The sequence below is a fragment of the Phocoena phocoena genome, chromosome 15 (assembly GCF_963924675.1).
Source record: "Phocoena phocoena chromosome 15, mPhoPho1.1, whole genome shotgun sequence".
Classification (NCBI taxonomy): Eukaryota; Metazoa; Chordata; class Mammalia; order Artiodactyla; family Phocoenidae; genus Phocoena; species Phocoena phocoena.
This window is the reverse complement of record NC_089233.1, coordinates 63,422,084-63,441,367: the sequence shown is the minus strand read 5'-3', so window position 1 is coordinate 63,441,367 and position 19,284 is coordinate 63,422,084. Positions and strand designations below refer to the sequence as shown.

Sequence of the window (19,284 nt, the reverse complement as noted above, 5' to 3'; positions counted from 1 at the left end):
TCATGATGATGAGGCCTGGCATGGGTCTTTTTAAAATTAACTGCTCTAGACACTCAGATCTTTCAATGTGGAAACTTATGTCCTTACTTCTAGAAAATATTCTTATAGTCTCTTGTTGATAATTTCCTACCCCACTTTCTCTTTCTGGAACTCCTGTTAATCGGATGTTGAATATCCTGGACTGACCCTTTAATCTTCTAAACTTTTCTCTTCCATTTTTTTCCCCACCTTTTGGGAGATTTTCTCAACTTTATCTTGCAACTCTTCTGTTGCATTTATTCCCTTCACATTTTTTATCTTTCAGAAGTTCTTATCTCTGAATGATATTTTTGCTATAGCCTCCTGTACTCTTAACCAGGGCATGAAGGGCTATGCCAGTGGTTCTCAACCCTAGCTGTATGTCCAGGGAGCTTTTACAAACTGATGATGCCCAGAGCTTACTCTCAGGGATTATGATTTAATTGGTCTAGGGTAGGGCCCAAGCATAGTTTGGATGACGAGTGGCCTACAGCCTGAGTGGCTGGTGCAGCCCCTCATCCCCACCGCACCCCAGGACTCGAGTCTAAGGGAAGGTGGATGCTTATCCAGGATGAGCTCACTCGGGTGAACCAGACCATCTGGGATTTCTGGGGAAGGTAGTGTGGAAAGAGCAGAGCTTTTGGAGTCAGACACCTGTGCTCCCGGCTGTGAGACCTCAGGCAAGCCATTCTTGAGAACCCAACTTCCTCATCTTCAAGATGGCTTTACCACTCCGTCTGTAGGGAACTATGTGGATGATATAAGCCACACCTGGTACTCAACAAATTTCACTCCTTTCCTTTCCTTTCCCCAGTTAAGTGTAGTCAAAAAAAACCTTTCAAAACATTGGTGGGGGTGAGAAATGATAAAAGGGGTGGCTAGGGACAAGAGGCCCAGAAACCAGGACACCAGTCATAAAACAGGTCCAGCACAGAAAGTGTGGCCACAGGTGCAGTATGGAGCACAATCCACCACGGGGGCACCGGGCTCAGCCTTCAGACCACGTGATTACACAGGAAGGGAGGCCTTTTCAACCTAGTGTTTAAAGACACACAGCAGGGAAAGCGGTTTGGTTATTTTTAGTTAAAGAAAAACAGCCTTTTCCAAGGGCAACAAAGTGAACTCAAAGTCAGAAGGAAACAGGGTGTGTGGGCTTCTCACAATCTCTTGCTCCATAAACCTGGATGGGATTTTCCTCCTGGAAAATCAGGTGCGACTGGCCAGCAGAGAGATGACTTTGGTGGGGTAGGTGGAGCTGCAGCCAGATTGGTCTGAGAGGGCTCTAAGGTGACTTCCATATGCCAGTCAGTTGACATGATTAATGCTATTATTCTTGAGGGGGCATTAAATTAAGGAATGACGCAGGGAGCCAAGAGAGCGGCTTATTCGGTTGGATTCTGAATCACAATCAGGAAATAGTCTTTATCTGCAAAAGAGGAAAAATGAAAAAACAAATCACTAAATGTAAAATGGGAGAAAAACACACCACAAAGCCAATAAATCATTAAAACACCAACTGTAAAGTGGTGGTGGGGCAGAGAGGGATAAAAAGCATCAATACTCAGGCTGCTTCCAATTGCTGGGGAAACAGAAGATAAACTTGCAAATTTCCTGTGGGGGCTTCTGCACATGTGGCTGCCACGAAGTGGGCCTCAGCCTACCCGGGGGTGGTGCTCAGCAGCGCATCCTCATTTCTTTCTTTTTTTTTTATTTGGCTGCATCAGGTCTTAGTTGTGGCATGAGGGATCTTTGTTGAGGCGTGCAGGATCTTTCCTTGTGGCGTGTGGGCTTCTCTCTAGTTGTGGCATACGCGTTTTTCTCTTGTTGAGGCATGTGGACTCAGTAGTTGTGGTGCGTGGGCTTAGCTGCCCTGCGGCATGTGGGATCTTAGTTCCCTGACCAGGGTTCGAACCCGCGTCCCCTGAATTGGAAGGAGGATTTTTAACCAGTGGACCACCAGGGAAGTCCCCGCATCCTCATTTCTAATCTTCCCAGTACCAACAGGGAGGTAGGATTATCACGTTTTTTGGGGTAGGGAAACTCAGGTTCAAGGTTTCCTACAGCAGTGGTTCTCAAACTACAGGGTGTCGGAATCACTCGGAAGGCTGTTTAAAACAACACTACTGGTCCCACCCCCAAGGCTTTGGACTCAGTGGGTCTGGGGTGGAGCCAGATAATTTGCATTTTTAACAAGTTCCCAGGTGATGCTGATGCTGCACGAAGAACCACTAGTTTAAGGTTACCCAGCCAGTTAGTATCAAAGATAGAATTCTAACCTCAACCCCGCTGGTCTTGGGTTAATGTCAGTTCTGTCATAAGTTCAGTTGCTAGCCTTCCAGAGCCTCCTGGAGTAGAAAATTTCAAAGGCACCAGGTCAAAGGGGTCCAAAGCTACCTGAATTTCAGCTCTGGGGATCCAGCCAGTCAGAAGGAATGTCTATCATGAAATCATAGCAAGTCCAAGTCCTCTGGGGTGAGCCTGACTGCCTCTTACTTTATAAAAGAGGAAGTGGGAGAAGCGGGGTGTTTCAGCTTTGCCCACTTAATAATCAAACTGCAAACATTCACGAAGGCTTCCACGTGCTGGCTCTGGGTCAATCACTTCTCATACAGCACCTCAATGAATCCTTGAATCACTCTATGAGGCAGGGCCCAGTGTTTTCTCATTTTTACTAATGAGAACACTAAGGCTCAGAGAATTAAATGACTTGCCCAAGCCAAGGTAAACATGCCAGGTGGGGTAGCTGGGTTTGACTCAGATGCTGAATGCCTCTGGTCTACCCCCCTGCTGAACATGTGAAAAATGGCAGGACCTTGGCCATGTCTGCTTTGTGTCTGTTCAGATTCAAGCCTGAAGGTTGCTTCTTCCCATGACAACGGACATCTGGGAAGGAACAGATATTATAAGACTTAAGTTTCATGGCTAAGCAATCTGCGTAAGTGAAAAATCACTAATAAAAATAGAAATAATTAACAAGCCACCGATAAAACTGATAAAAACAGATACTATTAGCAATACCAGTGTCTTTTCTTCCGAATAATCAAGCTCTACATTCAATAATAGCACTCCCAGTGCTCTGTGGAAAGCAGTGTGTTAAAGCTTGATTACACTGTGTTAACTCAGCTGTTCCAGAGCAGACATTCCTGGAAGCTTTAAGCCAAGAGATGCTGTCCACCGAGAGTCTGTCGACTTGGAGACCACATAATCTGTCCTTGCTTCACATTGTGAGCTTCCAGGTGGGGCACAAGGTCTGCTCTGATTTGGAGGGTTGGTAGCCTAATTTCTAGGGGAGTGGAGGTTTGTCTGTAATCACACGGCATGAAGTCTTGGGAGGGATGCGAGTTCAAATCTGATTCCAAGTCTTTCTGCCCAAACTCGTGCCAACATACTCAACCAGATGAGGCATCTCAGAATACCAGAGCAGTAATGGCCCCTACTAGACACTTTACAGATGTGGAAACAGAGGTTCGGAGGTGTTCTGTGACTTGCTACAGGTCATGCTCGTAAGAGGTGAAGCCGGGAAAACAGATGCTGTGCCTGCTGCAGTGTATTTTTGCTGACAGAATCAGAGACCTTATCATTGGTCGGAGATGCATTAGACAGTGATTAAATTGATAAACAGTGTATGTATGTTTTTGGAATAAATGACTCTGAAGTTATCCTAGGTTCTTATTTGTGACTGACCTGCTCTGTCCCCACCCCTCCAGGGAGTGTCCCCAGGAGACTGTGGGCCCCTGTGACTGGCTCTATGGGTCTCTCCTTCACATCCTTCCAAGCAGCTCAACTGGACCCGAACAGGCCTGGGAACAGAACCAATATTGCTCTGCTGCAAGGAGTGGTTGACCGCCATCAAATACCTCAGAATTCTGCAGCCAGCCTCCTCGGCACCTGTGTTGCAAAGCCCAGGGGCAGTCAATGTCCCAGCCTCCCCACTGCCCTCTTTCATCCAGGCCCCCAATCACAATCCTATCACCTCCTGCCTTAAAAAAACCTCTGCTCACAGGGTCAAGTCCATGCAGCTGAGTTTGGTGTTTGAGGCCCCTTCTAAACTGGATGAAACGTATCACCTCACACTCCTTCCTACACATATCCTGGCGCCCTAGACAAGCTGCACTGCTGCCGCCTCCATCACCATGTGCACATTTAGCTCAGGCACACGCAACCACCGGGCTCAGCCAAAATTGAGATGGAGGGGGAGAAGTAACTGCAAAAACAGTCCTGGAGGATCTACCACTCCAGGCTGTGCATGTGAGTGAGGTGAGGCAGGGCAGGGCAGGTGGCCCTGCTGTCCCCTCCTGTGGTCCTAGTCTTTATGGGTTCCTCCCACGGTAAGCATCTCATCATCCTGAGAATGATCCTAACACCTAAGACAGGTATTGTTTGCACCACACAGTCCCCAAGTGCAAGCCAAGCACTTCATGTGAAACAAAATCAGCAATCTCTTCCAGTGCTGGAGGAAGGGCTGTCTGCATGGGGTCCAGAGAAATAGGACTATCGTTTGGAAGTGGGCAAATTAACATTTTTTCAAGGATAAAATAGCGCATGGTGTTTTTGCCTCACACTTTGGTTTAGAAGCACTGAATTCCTTTTTCTTCAAGCGTAGCTTTCTCACCCCCGGCACCCCCAAGCCCCACCCTGCTTGCTTACTCTTCACCTGTGCCCTCAAGACTCAGCTCAAGTGCTCCCTCCTCTGGGAAGCCTTTGCTGACCGCCACAAGCAGCCACAAGCAGCCCTAATCACACCCTCCTCTATGTTCCCAAGTGCTCCTTGAATTCCCCCACATCAAGGTGAGGATTACACTGTGATATGCTTATATGTCTCTCTCCCCCATGAGAACATAATTCCCCGCTGTGGCCTAGAACCCAGGACGGGGTCTGGCCTAGAGTCACTGTGAATGAGTACTTGTTGGGGACGCCAGCTGGAGACAGGCCAGGTGGTAAGGCAATCAAATCTGTACCTTCTGCTCTTCAGGCCTTTCTGTGGAACCTATGGAGACACCCATGTGCTAAGCTGTCCTGATAGCTACAGAGCATGCACTGTGAGGGTCTGCTCCTAAGTGGGGATGTGGAAGACCCCTTACCTGGTGCAACCATAATTTCATTTTTCTTGGAGCGAATTCGAAGGAAGGTGAGGTCATTCTGGGGGTCAATTTCACGCACGGTGCTCCGGGCCTTCAAGATGAAGTTGTGCATGAGGTTGGCGTACTGTGTGGTGGTGGGATTGTCCATGGTGCTCTTGATGGGAATGCCTGAGGGGAGAGAAGACAGAGACTGAGCAGAACATTGGGGTCCCTTTCTGCCCAGCTCTTAGCCCCACACCCGTAATTCTAGTCTAGACTGGCAGTTAACAGTCAAGGCCCACTATTTACTAAAAGCTTGACAGGCAAGTGTTGAGCACTTGAAGTATGTCAACACCAGTCCCCAGAACTACTCTAAGGGCGGCGTCACCATCTTTACTTGCCAATGAGGCAACAGAAACTCTGAGTGGTGAGGTGGCCTGCCTGTGGTCACACAGCAGGTAAAGAGAAGCAGTGGGGTCAGGATTCAAATGCAGGCCTGTTGGCTCGACTCCCAGGCTCCTTTCACAGGGCCACATCATACTGGCTCGATTCCAGCAAAAGAAGGAGAGACTATCATTCATAACACTTAGAACAGAAACAAGGAGAATACCTCCTACAAATCTGTAAATACTAAAAAGTAGATAGAAGAAGAAAGGTCAGCCCGTGTCAAGATAGAACCATCACTGGTGTGATGGTTATTATTATTATTTTTTTTAATTTATTTATTTTTAATTTATTTTTATTTTTGGCTGCATTGGGTCTTCGTTGCTGCGCGTGGTATAGTTGCAGCGAGCGGGGGCTACTCTTCATTGCGGTGCGTGGGCTTCTCATTGAGGTGCTTCTCTTGTTGCAGAGCACGGGCTCTAGGCACATGGGCTTCAGTAGTTGTGGCTCGTGGGTTCTAGCGCGCAGGCTCAGTAGTGGTGCACGGGCTTAGATGGTCCATGGCATGTGGGATCTTCCCGGACCAGGGCTCGAACCCGTGTCCCCTGCATTGGGAGGCAGATTCTTAACCACAGTGCCACCAGGGAAGCCCAGCCCAGTTATAAACACACTGTCTATACACATGGCTGCGCCCCCAATTTAAAGCCTGTTTCTCTGTCTGCAAACACCCTTGTAAACAGCATTGCTACTGCTTTCAGGGAGCCCACAAATGGCCATTCCACGGGGTTAATCATTCCCCTGTTGCTGGGTACTAAGGCTGGATTTTTTACTTAATTACTGTGCAGTGAACAACGTCCTGCATCAAGCCTTTTCTGTTTTGAGGACTGCTTCCTTGTGATGAACTATTAAATGGACCTCCCTCACTGGACAGTGCCTATTGTCATGGAGGTGAGGAAGAGGGCTCAGCTTGAGCCACCTCAGGCCACGATTGGGGCATAAGGTGCCTGTGAATCACTGTAACATGTCAGCAGAAGGCTCCATCAATGAGGCCCTGAGTGCCCACAGCTGACAGGCCCTTGTGACAAATGTGGCCCAAGTGGCTCCCCACACATAAGTGGCTGGATTTGGGGTCCAGGACCCTGCTATCTGGCCCATAACAGACCAGCTGAGGGATCAGCCAAAGACAGTCACCCTCAGGCCTACCCATGAGTGGCAAGAAACTGATCCAACCTTGTCTTACTAGGGTAGAGGAACATGAGAGTGGGCAGAAGAGGGCATGGTAGCAGGAGAAGCAGCTGAGTCACAGAAGCTGGTTTCAGCCAAGTGGAGTTATGAGAACAGGTTGTAGTGATCACTTGTCTTTAAGGGACAAGATGACCAGGTCACCAGGGCCGCTGTTGGGTCCTGGATGGCAACAATGTACCCACCAGGGCCCCACAAGGCCTCATTCAATAGTGGAACCCTCCTGAGGTTGGCAGTATAAGCAGCTGAGGAGAGGACTGAGCAGGAACTCTGAAATCTGAGGACCTGGGCTTATACCCCAGCTCTGCCCCTTTGTGGCTATGGCCTTACACAAGTGATTTAACCTCTCTGAGCCTCCATTTCCTCATCTGTGCTTCAAAGTGCTGCTGTGAGGATTAAATATGGGTTAATTCATTTGAGAATATTTAGCAACAGTATGCATGTAATAAGTGTTGATTTATTATCAACATCACCCACACAGTAAATCCCATCCCCCAGGAAACTTGAGGGGCCAGTCTCGAGGCCTGGCAAAGTTTGGGTATCAAACTTCTTGACCTTCTCTTTTACATACCACAAGGCCACCTTCTCTCACGTCCCTCTGCCTCGAACTTTCTTTCCCTCCCCTATTCTCTCCTGACTCCCACTGTCGCTCATGTCTCCATCCACCCCCAGATGTGGTCAGTGCCCTCATTCTACAGTCCCAGCACCATGCAACTGTACTTCAGAGCAGTTAACTCGAGTTTGGTATCACACCTTTATGGAAGTGATCATTATGTTTGCCCCCCCAGCAGACTTTAAGCTCCCTGGGGGCCAGAACCAGGTCTGCTGTGCTCACCAGTGTCTTTAGAGAGACTGCATTAAGCATTTATGGCTGTTGATAAATGAGTAGACACAGGTGTACTTCTAGTAGTTCAAATACTGTCATGGGACCTCCCTGGTGGTCCAGTGGCTAAGACTCCGTGCTCCCAATGCAGGGGGCCGGTGTTTGATCTCTGGTCAGGGAACTAGATCCCACATGCAGCAACTACGAGTTTGCACGCTGCAAATAAAGATCCCACACGTGGCAACAAAGATCAAGCATGGCGCAACGAAGACCCAGTGCAGCTGAATCAATAAATATTTAAAATAAACAAATACCCCAAAACCCCCAAATACTGTCATGAATGTGATCACATTTCTGCCAAGTGAGACACTGTGTAAAGGAGAAAAGAAACTTCTTGTTGGCTCACTTTAAAAACAAAAGAAAACATGGAGCTGGCAGGGTGGGGATGGAGGGCAGGGACCAAAACTGGGGATAATTTCAAACAAGGACGAGATAATTCCAGATTCACAGGATGCCAGAGCTGGGGAACACCTCACAGACAGCCTAATGACTAGGCTGCCTATTCTAGGCCTTTGCCCTCACAAATGGGCACTATGCAGCCCACAGAAGTGGCTGGTCACCTCGAAGGCATGATTTCTAATCTGGGGCTCAGATCTGTCAGGTTGTATAGCCAGGTCCTCTCACCAAACCCACCTCTATCAATCAACAATTAAAAAACATTAACAAAATTTAACAGATGTTTATTAAGCACCAACTTTGTGTCAGCATTGTTGCAGGTGCTGGGGACACAGTAGTGAATACAAGAGATAAATCCCTGCCCTCAGAGAGTTTACATATTTGAGTCTTTTATTTTGCCCTGTGTGGGTAGCAGCAGAAGATGGCAGGGGGTCTGGAGAGGTACAAATAGAATGTTCCTTACATTCTTCTTTCTTTTTTAAAAATAAATTTATTTATTTATTTTATTTTTGGCTGCGCTGGGTCTTCACTGCTGCACGCGGGCTTTCTCTAGCTGCGGTGAGCGGGGGCTACTCTTCGTTGTGGTGCGCAGTCTTCTCATTGCGGTGGCTTCTCTTGTGGGGCACGGGCTCTAGGCGTGCGGGCTTCAGTAGTTGCGGCACGCGGGCTTCAGTAGTTGCGGCACACGGGCTTCAGTAGTTGCGGCACGCGGGCTTCAGTAGTTGCGGCACATGGGCTTCAGTAGTTGTGGCTCGTGGGCTCAGTAGTTATGATGCATGGGCTTAGTTGCTCCACAGCATGTGGGATCTTCCTGGACCAGGGCTCGAACCCGTGTCCCCTGCATTGGCAGGTGGATTCTTAACCACTGCACCACCAGGGAAGCCCTGTTCCTTACATTCTTGGTTAAGTCTGCTTAAACTCACACTTTTATTATGAAACACCATTTAAATTTGGCCAAGGCTGAGACGTCAACAGGCAGTGGCAGGTGGTTGCTAAGTGACTGGGACAAGAGCATGTCATGATTTTAGGGGTGGGAAGCAATCCCTCTGGGCTGGGATGGTCAAGGAAGGCATCCTGCAGGAAGAGGCAGCTGAGCTGAATCATGGGGGTAGGAAAGCCTGAGAGGGGTAATAAAGGTCCCTAATACAATCATCCTTAACTGATCATCTCTAACAGAAGTCTTCAGAGGGCTTAAGGGCCCCACAGAGCAGTGAGTTCTGACCACCTCCATCTATGGCTGGGTGATCTCGGGCAGGTTACCTCACCGCTCTCAGCTTCCAGTTTCTCATCTGAAAAACGGGCAAATGTCCCTGCTTTGCAGGGTCACTGTGTGAAATGTAAATGAGAGACTGAAGTGGGAGCTCCGTGAATGGAACATAAATTAAAAATAAACACAGGAACTTCCCTGGCAGTCCCGTGGTTAAGGCTTTGTGCTTCCATTGCAGGGGACATGGGTTCGATCCCTGGTTGGGGAACTAAGATCCCACATGCCACGCGGCATGGCCAATAAATAAATAAATAAACACACACACACACACACAAACACACACACACACACACACACACACAATAATTTTTAACATTCATATGGCATTTACTATACATCAGGCACCATTCTAAATGCTTCCCTTAGAAGAAAGTAGTATGACTGTCCACATTTTACAGATGAGGAAACTGGAACAGAGGGGTTAAGTGACTTGTTAAGATCATACAGTTGATAAGTAAGTAGGGTCAGGATTCAAACCCAGGCAGTCTGGTTCCACATTCCATACTCTTAGCCACTGTGCCATACTGCCACATTAGTATACAAAAAATAAGTCCTCATCATTAGTATCCAAAAGGTGGTAAGCAGTTGGGGCTATATTTTCCAAATGAAATAGCTCAACTTTTGGGGCAGTTTTAAGGCAAGAATGAAGGCTTGTGGTTTGGAATACTACTGGAAGCTTAGGGGTCCCAGCTGGGGAGTCGGCCCCTAGGGCTGTTTCCTCCCCATCTGGGGTCAAAAATGTCCAGTCCCAGAAGAGAGTCTTTTTCTGAGTGACATACAGTCTTTTGGGTCTTGGAGCAAGAAGCTCCCTGTAGCAAGGACCAACCACTCCATTTAAGGCAGCTAAGTTCTGAAGAGGAAGGGGAAGCCTCAGGCCACCCAGTTGATCAGTGATGGATCCGACCTGCCTCCCAGTGTCCTCTGGGCTCCTCAACCTGCTGCCTCCTTTGAACGCAAAGACCTCGTGGTTTAATTAGAGTCTGACAAAGCTGGGGAGCACACTCTGCCTGGCTCTGGGCTGTCCAGGGTCTGACGACTTGGAAAACAACATTCTGAGGACATGCCACCTTCAATTTGTCACCCTTGGTGACTTTCATTCTGCTCTATTTAAGTAGGCACTGTTGAGAATTCTGCCTTTCCAAAACAAGGCCCAGAATGACAATGCATACACACAGAGGCTCTCAAGGAGCCTCAAACAAAGCAGAGCTGACTGAATGCACCGGATTTGAGAATCGGGGGAGCCCAGCTGGGTGACCCTGGACATGGCCTGGGACATGGTCCAGCAGCCACCCTCTGGTCCTTCACTGCACAGTGTGGGAGAAAGAGCACAAGTGTGTTCAGACAGACTTGGGATGAAATCTTGGCTCTATAATGGTAGGTGAATCAATTAAATTTCTAGACTCACTCTTCTCCACTGCAAAATGGAGACAACAGAGCTGCTTCAAGGGATAAGTGAAAAAATACGTTTTGTGAAGCACCAGCCCATGGCCTGGCACAGAATACTTGTGTGATAATGTTAGTTCCCTTCCTCACCACGTCTACTGCAGTATGAGAAAATTAGCATCTGTACTCTTCTAGTTGTTGAAATAATGTCCCAGAAGAGGAGGGAAAACTATAGGCCCAAAGAAGTTGACAAGAGTATTATCTAGCAAAAAAAAGTAGAAACAGCATAAATGTAGGATGGTCAATAGACATTGTACTGGCAGTTAAAAATATTTCTTATATAAACCACGGAGCAAAACAAAAAACAAAAAAAAACCAACCAAACAAAAACTCATGAGTAAAACATATGCAAAAGAGTAACAACTATAATTATGACCAAGAGAAAATGCACCAGGACAAGGGCTGAAGAAGTATGGCATACTGAAAAGTATGATGTGTCAGGGCAGTGGGATAGAGTGAATTTTTCCTTTTTTTAAATTTAGAATTCTAGTAATAGTGCTTGGACACTAGAGGTGTTTAAAAAAAAAAAGGGTGAGAAATAGATCAGGTAATGAGAGGTTTAGTAAAAAGCAAGTGTTATGCTGTGTTGGGCTATTTTCTGGGGGCCTGCCTGCACTCAGGTCATGGCCAGAAGGAGGGTGTACCTTCTGTGTTCACAACGATGATTCCCTGCACGCCCTTCTGGCTCTGAAGTCGCTTCAGTGTCTCCTCCACCTCTGCCTGCCAGAGAGAATAAGACCAAGGTTAGGAGGGGTCAGGAAGGCTGGATCAACTCCCTCACAGCCCTGGCAGATGAATCACACATTCCAACAACAAACAAGTAACACCCAGGCACGTGGCACTTCCTGAAAGCTCCCCAGGCCTATTTGGAATGGTCTCTAGGCCACCACCAGCATCTAAACCATCATCTTCCCAGTATGGGGTGGGGCTGTGCTCCTGGCCCTTTGCCCACCAGGGGCCCTTTGCCCCTCAGCTGTTGGGGAGCAGAATTCAAATACCATTCCCAGGAGTACAGATACAACCATGACTCACATATTTGGTACAGCTGGGGGACAAACCAGAGGACTCCAATAATTAAAGAAAATCCAAACAGGTGTCTAACAGGAAGGAGACACATCATCATTTGTGGCCCAAAGAGCACAACTGAAAACACTCCAAAGGAAGCAAAATGATCCCATGAGGATAGACTCAGTGACCTAATAAGCTGGCACCTGAGATAGGGTGACACGTGGCACACAGCCATAGCAAATGCTGAGGAAGGGGCTCATTAACCCTGCATCTCCGGGTGCTAGTCTGGGTGGGATACTCTGGCACATGGAATTTGTAAACAGGGTGGACAGACTTTGGGCTCTCACCTTGCAAGCCCTTCTCTATTATTATTCCCATCTCTTTTACCCTTCCATCCACTCTCCACCTACATGTCCATACCTCCCTGTCTCCACATCTTTTTACCCGAACAAGGCCTCTTCTCTGCTGAAATCCAGCAAAATCTTCTAGATCGTCTAAGATATCACCTCCTCCATGAAGCCTTGAATGTACCTCTCTGGGGATGCATTAGGTGCTGCTTTACTTGGAGTCTCTATAATGGTCTGCAGAGTAGGGGTTCAATAAATAGCTGTTAAACTGAACTAGGTCTAACTCTTCCTGTGGACAGAGACTGGCCTGAAGTGTTTGTTCTCAGGAGATCCCTTCTGTACCCATCCAGAATCTAGTCAGAAGCTCCTCACAGGCCGAGAGTCAGACTATGTTGGAAACAGAGGCTCTGTTCATCAAGAGAGTGGTCCCCCACCCTCATGGGCTAATGAGTTGGCCCAGGGGGAGGAGCTTCTAAACAGTGGACGGAGATGGCACAAAGATTGTTTTTCTAGTAGGCACAAGCCTCACAATCCAGTCTCTGCCACCCACTCCCCAATGACATGTGAATACTCTCAAATGCCAGAGGGAAGGGCAAACAAGTTCCTTCTACAAAATGGCAGAGAGCCTAATGCCTCTATAATCTGGAGCCTTGGTAAAAGGACAGGGCTAGCTATGTGGATGTGAGAGTATAATACCGTGGGTTATACACGTATGGGATCATAATTCATTCAGCAGACTTTCAGTGAGCTCCTACTACACACTATTCTGGAGAGGAGCGGTAAAGCATGATAGTGGTCAAAACTATACAGTACTCAATCTGACCTGGTAACCCTCCTGGAAATTCATCCTAAGGAAATAATCCAAAAGAACTAAAAGAACACAGCAAGATGTTTGCTGCAGTGACATCTGCAATAACAAAAAAGCAGGAGGAGCTCAAAATGCCCAGTAATTAGGGAAAAGGCCAAGGAAATTTTGGAACGTCCGTTCACAGGAATATAATACATACATTAACAATGGGGATCAGAATATTTATACCACCACAAAGAGAAAGTGCTGTGAGATTGCATACATATGAAAACAAGAAGAGGGCTAGGATTATGGAAAAAAATAAAAAGTCACACTGAGAGCAGAGAAGTATAGATTAGGTTTTCGTTTCTTTCTCTTTTTTTAAAACAGCCTCTTTATTATATTGTTTCTATTTTTTATATAATAATTCCACATATATATCTATTTATTTGTTTATTTATTTGGCTGCATTGGGTCTCAGTTGTGGCACACAGGATCTTTCGTGGCGGTGCTCGGGCTTCTCTCCAGTTGTGGCTCGTGGGCTCCAGGGTGTGTGAGCTCTGTAGCTTGCAGCATGCAGCCTCTCTCCTTGAGGCACGTGAACCCAGTAGCTGTGGCACACGGGCTTAGTTGCCCCGCGGCATGTGGGATCTTAGTTCCCCGACCAGGGATCGAACCCGCATCCTCTGCATTGGTAGGCAGATTTTTTACCACTGGACCACCAGGGAAGTCCCCATTGTTTCTATTTAAAACCATTTTTTTAACCCATCTCTCTGTCTATCCAAGCGATCAGACATCTCTGATTTGGGAACAGGGCTCTGACATTCTCAACATTATGAGAATAAGAATATGTAGGAATAAGTAGGATGGCAATTTAGGACAGCTCAAACAATCTGCAATCAAACTGGGGACGGGGCAGGGCTTCCCTGGTGGTGCAGTGGTTGAGAGTCCGCCTGCCGATGCAGGGGACACGGATTTGTGCCCCGGTCTGGGAAGATCCCACATGCCGCGGAGCGGCTAGGCCCATGAACCATGGCCGCTGAGCCTGCGCGTCCAGAGCCTGTGCTCCGCAACGGGAGAGGCCACAACAGTGAGAGGCCTGCGTACCACAAAAAAAAAAAAAGAAAAACTGGGGACGGGGCAAACTAAAACCAAAGATGCCAGAATCGAAGTCCAAATTACCCCTGGAGATTGGAAAGTGAGGCTGAAATGAAAAAGATGAAATTTCATAAGACTGCTATTCATTCAATAACTATATGGGAAACTTCTATGTGCCAGATGTTGTTTTAGGCCTAGGGATGCTGTATTGAACAAAATACGACAAAAATCCCTGCTCTCATGAAGCTGACATTGGTGGGTGGGGGGAGGGAATCAGACATTTAAAAAAAACATAAATAAAATACAAATGTCAAATACAGTAGGGATGGGGGATCTGGAATGCAGGGGATGATGGCAATTTTAAACAAGGTGGTCAGAGAAGGCCTCACTAAGGTGATAGTTGAGTAGAGATCTGAAAGGAAACGAGGGAGCTAACCATGCAGATTTCTAGGGAGAGTGTTCCAGAAAAAAAGCAAAGGAGCCAGTGTGGCTGAGGGCAGTGAGTGGCAGGCAGCCAGATGAGGGAGGGAGCCAGGATCAGACTAGATTTCAGGGGGCCTCATAGACCAGAGTAATGACTTTGGTTTTTAATGGGGAGGGTGTGAGGAGCCACTAGCAGGTTTTGAGGTGAGCAGTGACAAGATCTCTTTCAAAAGGATGGCCCTGGCTGCTGTGTGGAGAACGGACTGCAGGGGGCAAGCACAGCCTGCCTGAGCCCGGGGCCTGGCATGTGCTGCTCCTTCTGAAAGCAGCAACCTTCTCTCCTTCACTCAACCACTTGATGTAACTAACTCCCAACTCTTTGGACTCAGTTCATGAGCCTCCTATGGGAGGCCTTCTCTGACACCTGCCCCTCTTCTAGGTACCCACGCACCCTGACTCCACTGCACTTATCACAATGGAGTATAACTGCCTGTTTTGCATCTGTCTCCTCCTCCAGACCCAAGGCACCCTGGGAGCAGGAACCTAGACTTTGTAATCCCAGTACCTGGTACAGCATAGGCTCAATAGATACTTAAGGAACAAATAAAAACCATTTCTATAACCATGTTTTACAAAAACCAACCTTTTTAAGTACAGTACCCAGGGTGAAAAGGAGCTAAGGTTTAGCTGATCCTAAATTTAATGAGAACCAACTACTGAGATCTGACTGCTTAAAAAGTAAACACACTTACCAAGAAAGGGAGGACATACACATATACTCAGAATCTGCTACAGGTCAGATATTAGGATGAATGTTTTCAGACACATCTCATCTGAACCTTCCATGGTTAGTATGATCTCCATTTTACAATGAGAAAAACCAAGGTTCAAAAAGGAGAAGAGTTTTTGCCCAAAAACACACAGCAGGTCAAGAGAAGAGCTGAGGGACTTCCCTGGTGGTGAAGTGGTTAAGAATCCGCCTGCCAAGGCAGGGGACACGGGTTTGATCCCTGGTCTGGGAAGATCCCACATGCCATGCAGCAATTAAGCCCGTGTGCCACAACTACCGAGCCTGCACTCTAGAGCCCACGAGCCACATTACTGAGCCTGAGTGCCACAACTACTGAAGCCCACGTGCCTAGAGCCCGTGCTCTGCAACAAGAGAAGCCACCGCAATGAGAAGCCCTCGCACTGCAACAGAGAGTAGCCCCCGCTCACTGCAACTAGAGAAAAGCCCAAAATGCAGCCCCAAATAAATAAATTAATTTAAAAAAAAAGATAAGAGCTGAATATACCACTCACCACAAATGATGAGGTCCCAGTCCTCAGGGAGTTCACATTTTGATGGAAGAGAACTTCAAAAACAAATGACCAAGATTCTTGCAGGGTACAGGGATGGGGTGGGGGTGGGGGGGCGGGGGGAACAGGAGGATGCTACTTGACAAGTGTGGTCAGGAACACCTGAAGATGTAATCTTTAACTAAATGATGAGAAAGAAAAGCACTCCACACAATGGGATGAAAGCAAAGGCAGTGAAGTGGGAAGGAGTCTGGCATGTTCAAAGGAATAAAGAGAACCAGTAATGCCAAGGTTTTTGATTCTTTGCTAATCTGACAGGCAAAACCCAAGTAATAGAAAGCCAACTTTTCTTTAATGTTTAAGAATTATCAGTGAGGTTCGTCAGAAAAATAAAAAACAAAAAACTTATCAGTGAAGTTAAAGTGGAATTCGCTTGCATCTCTCCTTTTTTGAGTCTTGATTTTTCCATATATCTTATTGATTTTCAAAAACTTATGTTAGAAATATTAGACTTTTGTCCATCATTATAAATTACACTTCTCAAATGTAACCTTATGATTTTTTTCAATAATCAGAAGTTCAAAATTTTTATGTAGTCAAATTTAATAAAAATTTTTTCCTGGAAGACTAGAAAATAGCTTCTCCAATCTGACCCCAACCAGTAGCGTGGGGCTAGGCCTGGGTGAGTGGGGGTCATGAGGTCTAGAGGAGGCACTGCACACCTGCTTTCAGGAGAAAATGCTTAAAACAAACTTAAAGTTCAGCCCTGACGAGCCAAGAAAGAAAACAAATGATGCCAAAAAGACACAAGCAGCAACAGAGACATCTGCAGATGGCAAAGGAGTCCTAGTTAGGCATCCAAGTCATGCCACCTTTGTCTTTAAAGTTTGTCATCCCTGCAGTGCTAGCCAACTGGTACCAGAAATATCTGAGTGGATATTCTGGGTCGGCTCACATCCCCAAATTCCTGTCCTGCTCCTAGAAACAGCCCAACTGGTATCCTCAGCACCCGGACTCTTTATTACTATTAACATGGGTGTCTGCATCAGAGAAGGGTTCTCTAGTTCCCAGCTGCGTGTTGCTGACAGACAAAACAAACACACACACACAAAAAAAACAAACAACAAAAACAAGCAGCAGTAAAACTCCAAGATTATTCATTGGTTTGGCATAGGAGGGATAACCATCTGAAGCAAATGATTCACAAAGGAACTGTGACCAATTTGACTAATAAGCATGAAATTTTTAATTGCTATAAAACAAAAATGAATTAAAAGGAGGGAAAAACATTTGCATCAAATAGAACAAAGGAGTAATTCCAAAATATCACACAGAATGATTATGTTTTTGAATGCTGGCAGTATTATGGCAAAACTGGTATGAAGGCAATACGACCTTTTGGGAAAGCTACAGGACAATACTATTGCGAGAACCTTAAGTGCTGGTCCCCTTGCCTCAGAAATTCTTTTCCTGAGAATTCCTCCTAAGGAAATAAACTAATAAATTAAAAAAAAAAGACAAAGAAAACAAACTCTATGCATTCAGAGACATTCATCACAGTGTTATCTCTGTTAATGAACTAGAAGCAACCCAAATGTAAACCAGGGGAATGATTTGGCAAATTATGGTAAAAATATTTCATTGACTATTAGGTAGTTACTAAAAATGATTCATTACAAAGATAATGCAGCAACAAAGTTATATTAAAACAAACAAACAAAAAACTAGCAGGTACATCTTGAAAGATAAGCATATGTGAACAGAGGAAGGAGAACGTACAAAGATGAAAATACTTGTGTGATGGAGTAAAACTGGATGCTAATTATGGATGATTTTTATATCACCTCACCATCCTAAGGGGCAATTTGTCAGTTTCTACCAAAATGTTGAAATATGCATGCCAGAAGTACCACTACTACATAACACTAACATAAGTGCAAAAAAAAGACAAAAATAATACTGCAGCATTGCCTGGATTGAAAAACTGTAAACTACCTAAATGTATATACTGCAACAGAATATGAATACAGTCCTTTAAAAGAATGAAGTAGATTTGTATTTATCGACATGGAAAAATATTTGATATCTTTTAGTGAACAGAGTAGGTTGCGGAATGAGATTATCTGCACATATTAGCCTAAAGTAAACTTAATATGTATAAATACATATGTTCCAGTTTCATGTAATAAACAGGCTATATATAAATGTGCTTATGCACTAAACAAACCTGGAAGGAAACACACTCACTGTCAACAGTCATTACCAGAGGGAAGTGAGATAGGGACTACCTACACTTTCTACATTACGTACTTTGGTACTGCTTCAATTTGTTAAACTGTGCATCTAAATATGTTGTGCTTTTATGAATATCAACACACAACAGCATGGTACAGGTTGCAGGAAGCTACCATTTGTGTAAGAAAAAGAGGGGGCATATATACATGCTTGTATAGATATATTAATAAGAGAAACTAACAGTGTTTCTGAAGGAGACTGAGGCTGGGTGTCAGGGCTGGGTGGGAGATTTATTTCTCACTTAGATCCTTTCAGATTATTATTATTACTTTTTTTACTGTAAGATTTATTTGTTAAAAATTTCTTTTAGTTTAAAAATTGATGTGAAAGATGAAGTTACTTCATCTATACTATAAACTAGCTAACTATATAAAGCAAAGTATACAGCTAAACTATATAAAGCAAAAACTGAAGAGAAAATGACTAATAGGAGTAATATGCCTAATTATAAGTCGTCACCTCCAGGTCATGGCACTGTTTCTTATTCCTTTTCAATTTTTCTTATAGACTTTAAATTCTTAAATAAGATTTCCGAAAACCATTCACACGATTTAACATTTAAAAGGTCTTTTCAAGTTTTTTACAAGTTTGGAGGATTAAAAACACAAGAAAACAAACCTGTAAAGGCGTAAAGAGCCCACAGTTCTAGCCAGGAAGGCAGGAACCCCAAGGGTGGCTCCCGCTGGTTACTGACTCATGCACCATGTCCCAGCGTCTCGAAAGAACCACAGGGACAGAAAGGCAGCAGTCGAGCTTCTAGGGTTCAAATACACCTCCGCCATTTCCTGGGGCAAGGCACTTAGCTTCACCAGGCTTTAGACTCCAAGTATGTAAAGGGAGGATAATGGTCGTACCTACTTCACACAGCTATGGTGAGGAGGAAGGGCAGGGTAGGTAAAGCGCTTAGCAGTGCCTGACACGAATTAAGCTTCCCGGAAGTGTAATCATTATTGTTGTTATCTCGCAACAAGGCCCAGGATGCTAGGAGGCAGAGGCCTGCGGGCCTGCCTCCCCATCTCCGTCAATCCTTCGCCGAGGCCCAAGCAACTGCTTCCGGTCTAGGGACAGCGGGATCCGGTGTCCCCTCGGTCTAGTCTGGAGGCCCGCGCCGCCCCAGTTCCGACCTCCAGACAACTCGGCGCCGGCCCCGCCCAGCCCCGCGGATACCCAGTCCAGCGCTATGAGCCGCCCCCGGAGGATGGAAGGCCAGGCTCAGGGTGTTGGGAAGTCGTGCTCGGCCACCTCCCGGCCGCCTGCCACAAGCTGCCGGCAGACACTCACCATCTCGGACCGATCCGGTAGCTCCGCGTAGCCAACCCTCAGCCCTGTCCCGC

General features: G+C 46.2%; 1 protein-coding gene across 1 annotated transcript; it reads right to left on the bottom strand.

Moving 5' to 3' along the window:
- Positions 1-1,080: 1,080 nt before the first annotated feature.
- Positions 1,081-19,284, bottom strand: DYNLRB1 (dynein light chain roadblock-type 1). The gene is made up of 4 exons (XM_065892603.1): positions 19,232-19,284; positions 11,338-11,413; positions 5,100-5,267; positions 1,081-1,444 (listed from the first exon to the last, which is right to left on the bottom strand). The coding sequence occupies exons 1-4, from the start codon at positions 19,232-19,234 to the stop codon at positions 1,401-1,403; spliced, it is 291 nt and encodes a 96-aa protein (XP_065748675.1). The 5' UTR covers positions 19,235-19,284; the 3' UTR covers positions 1,081-1,400.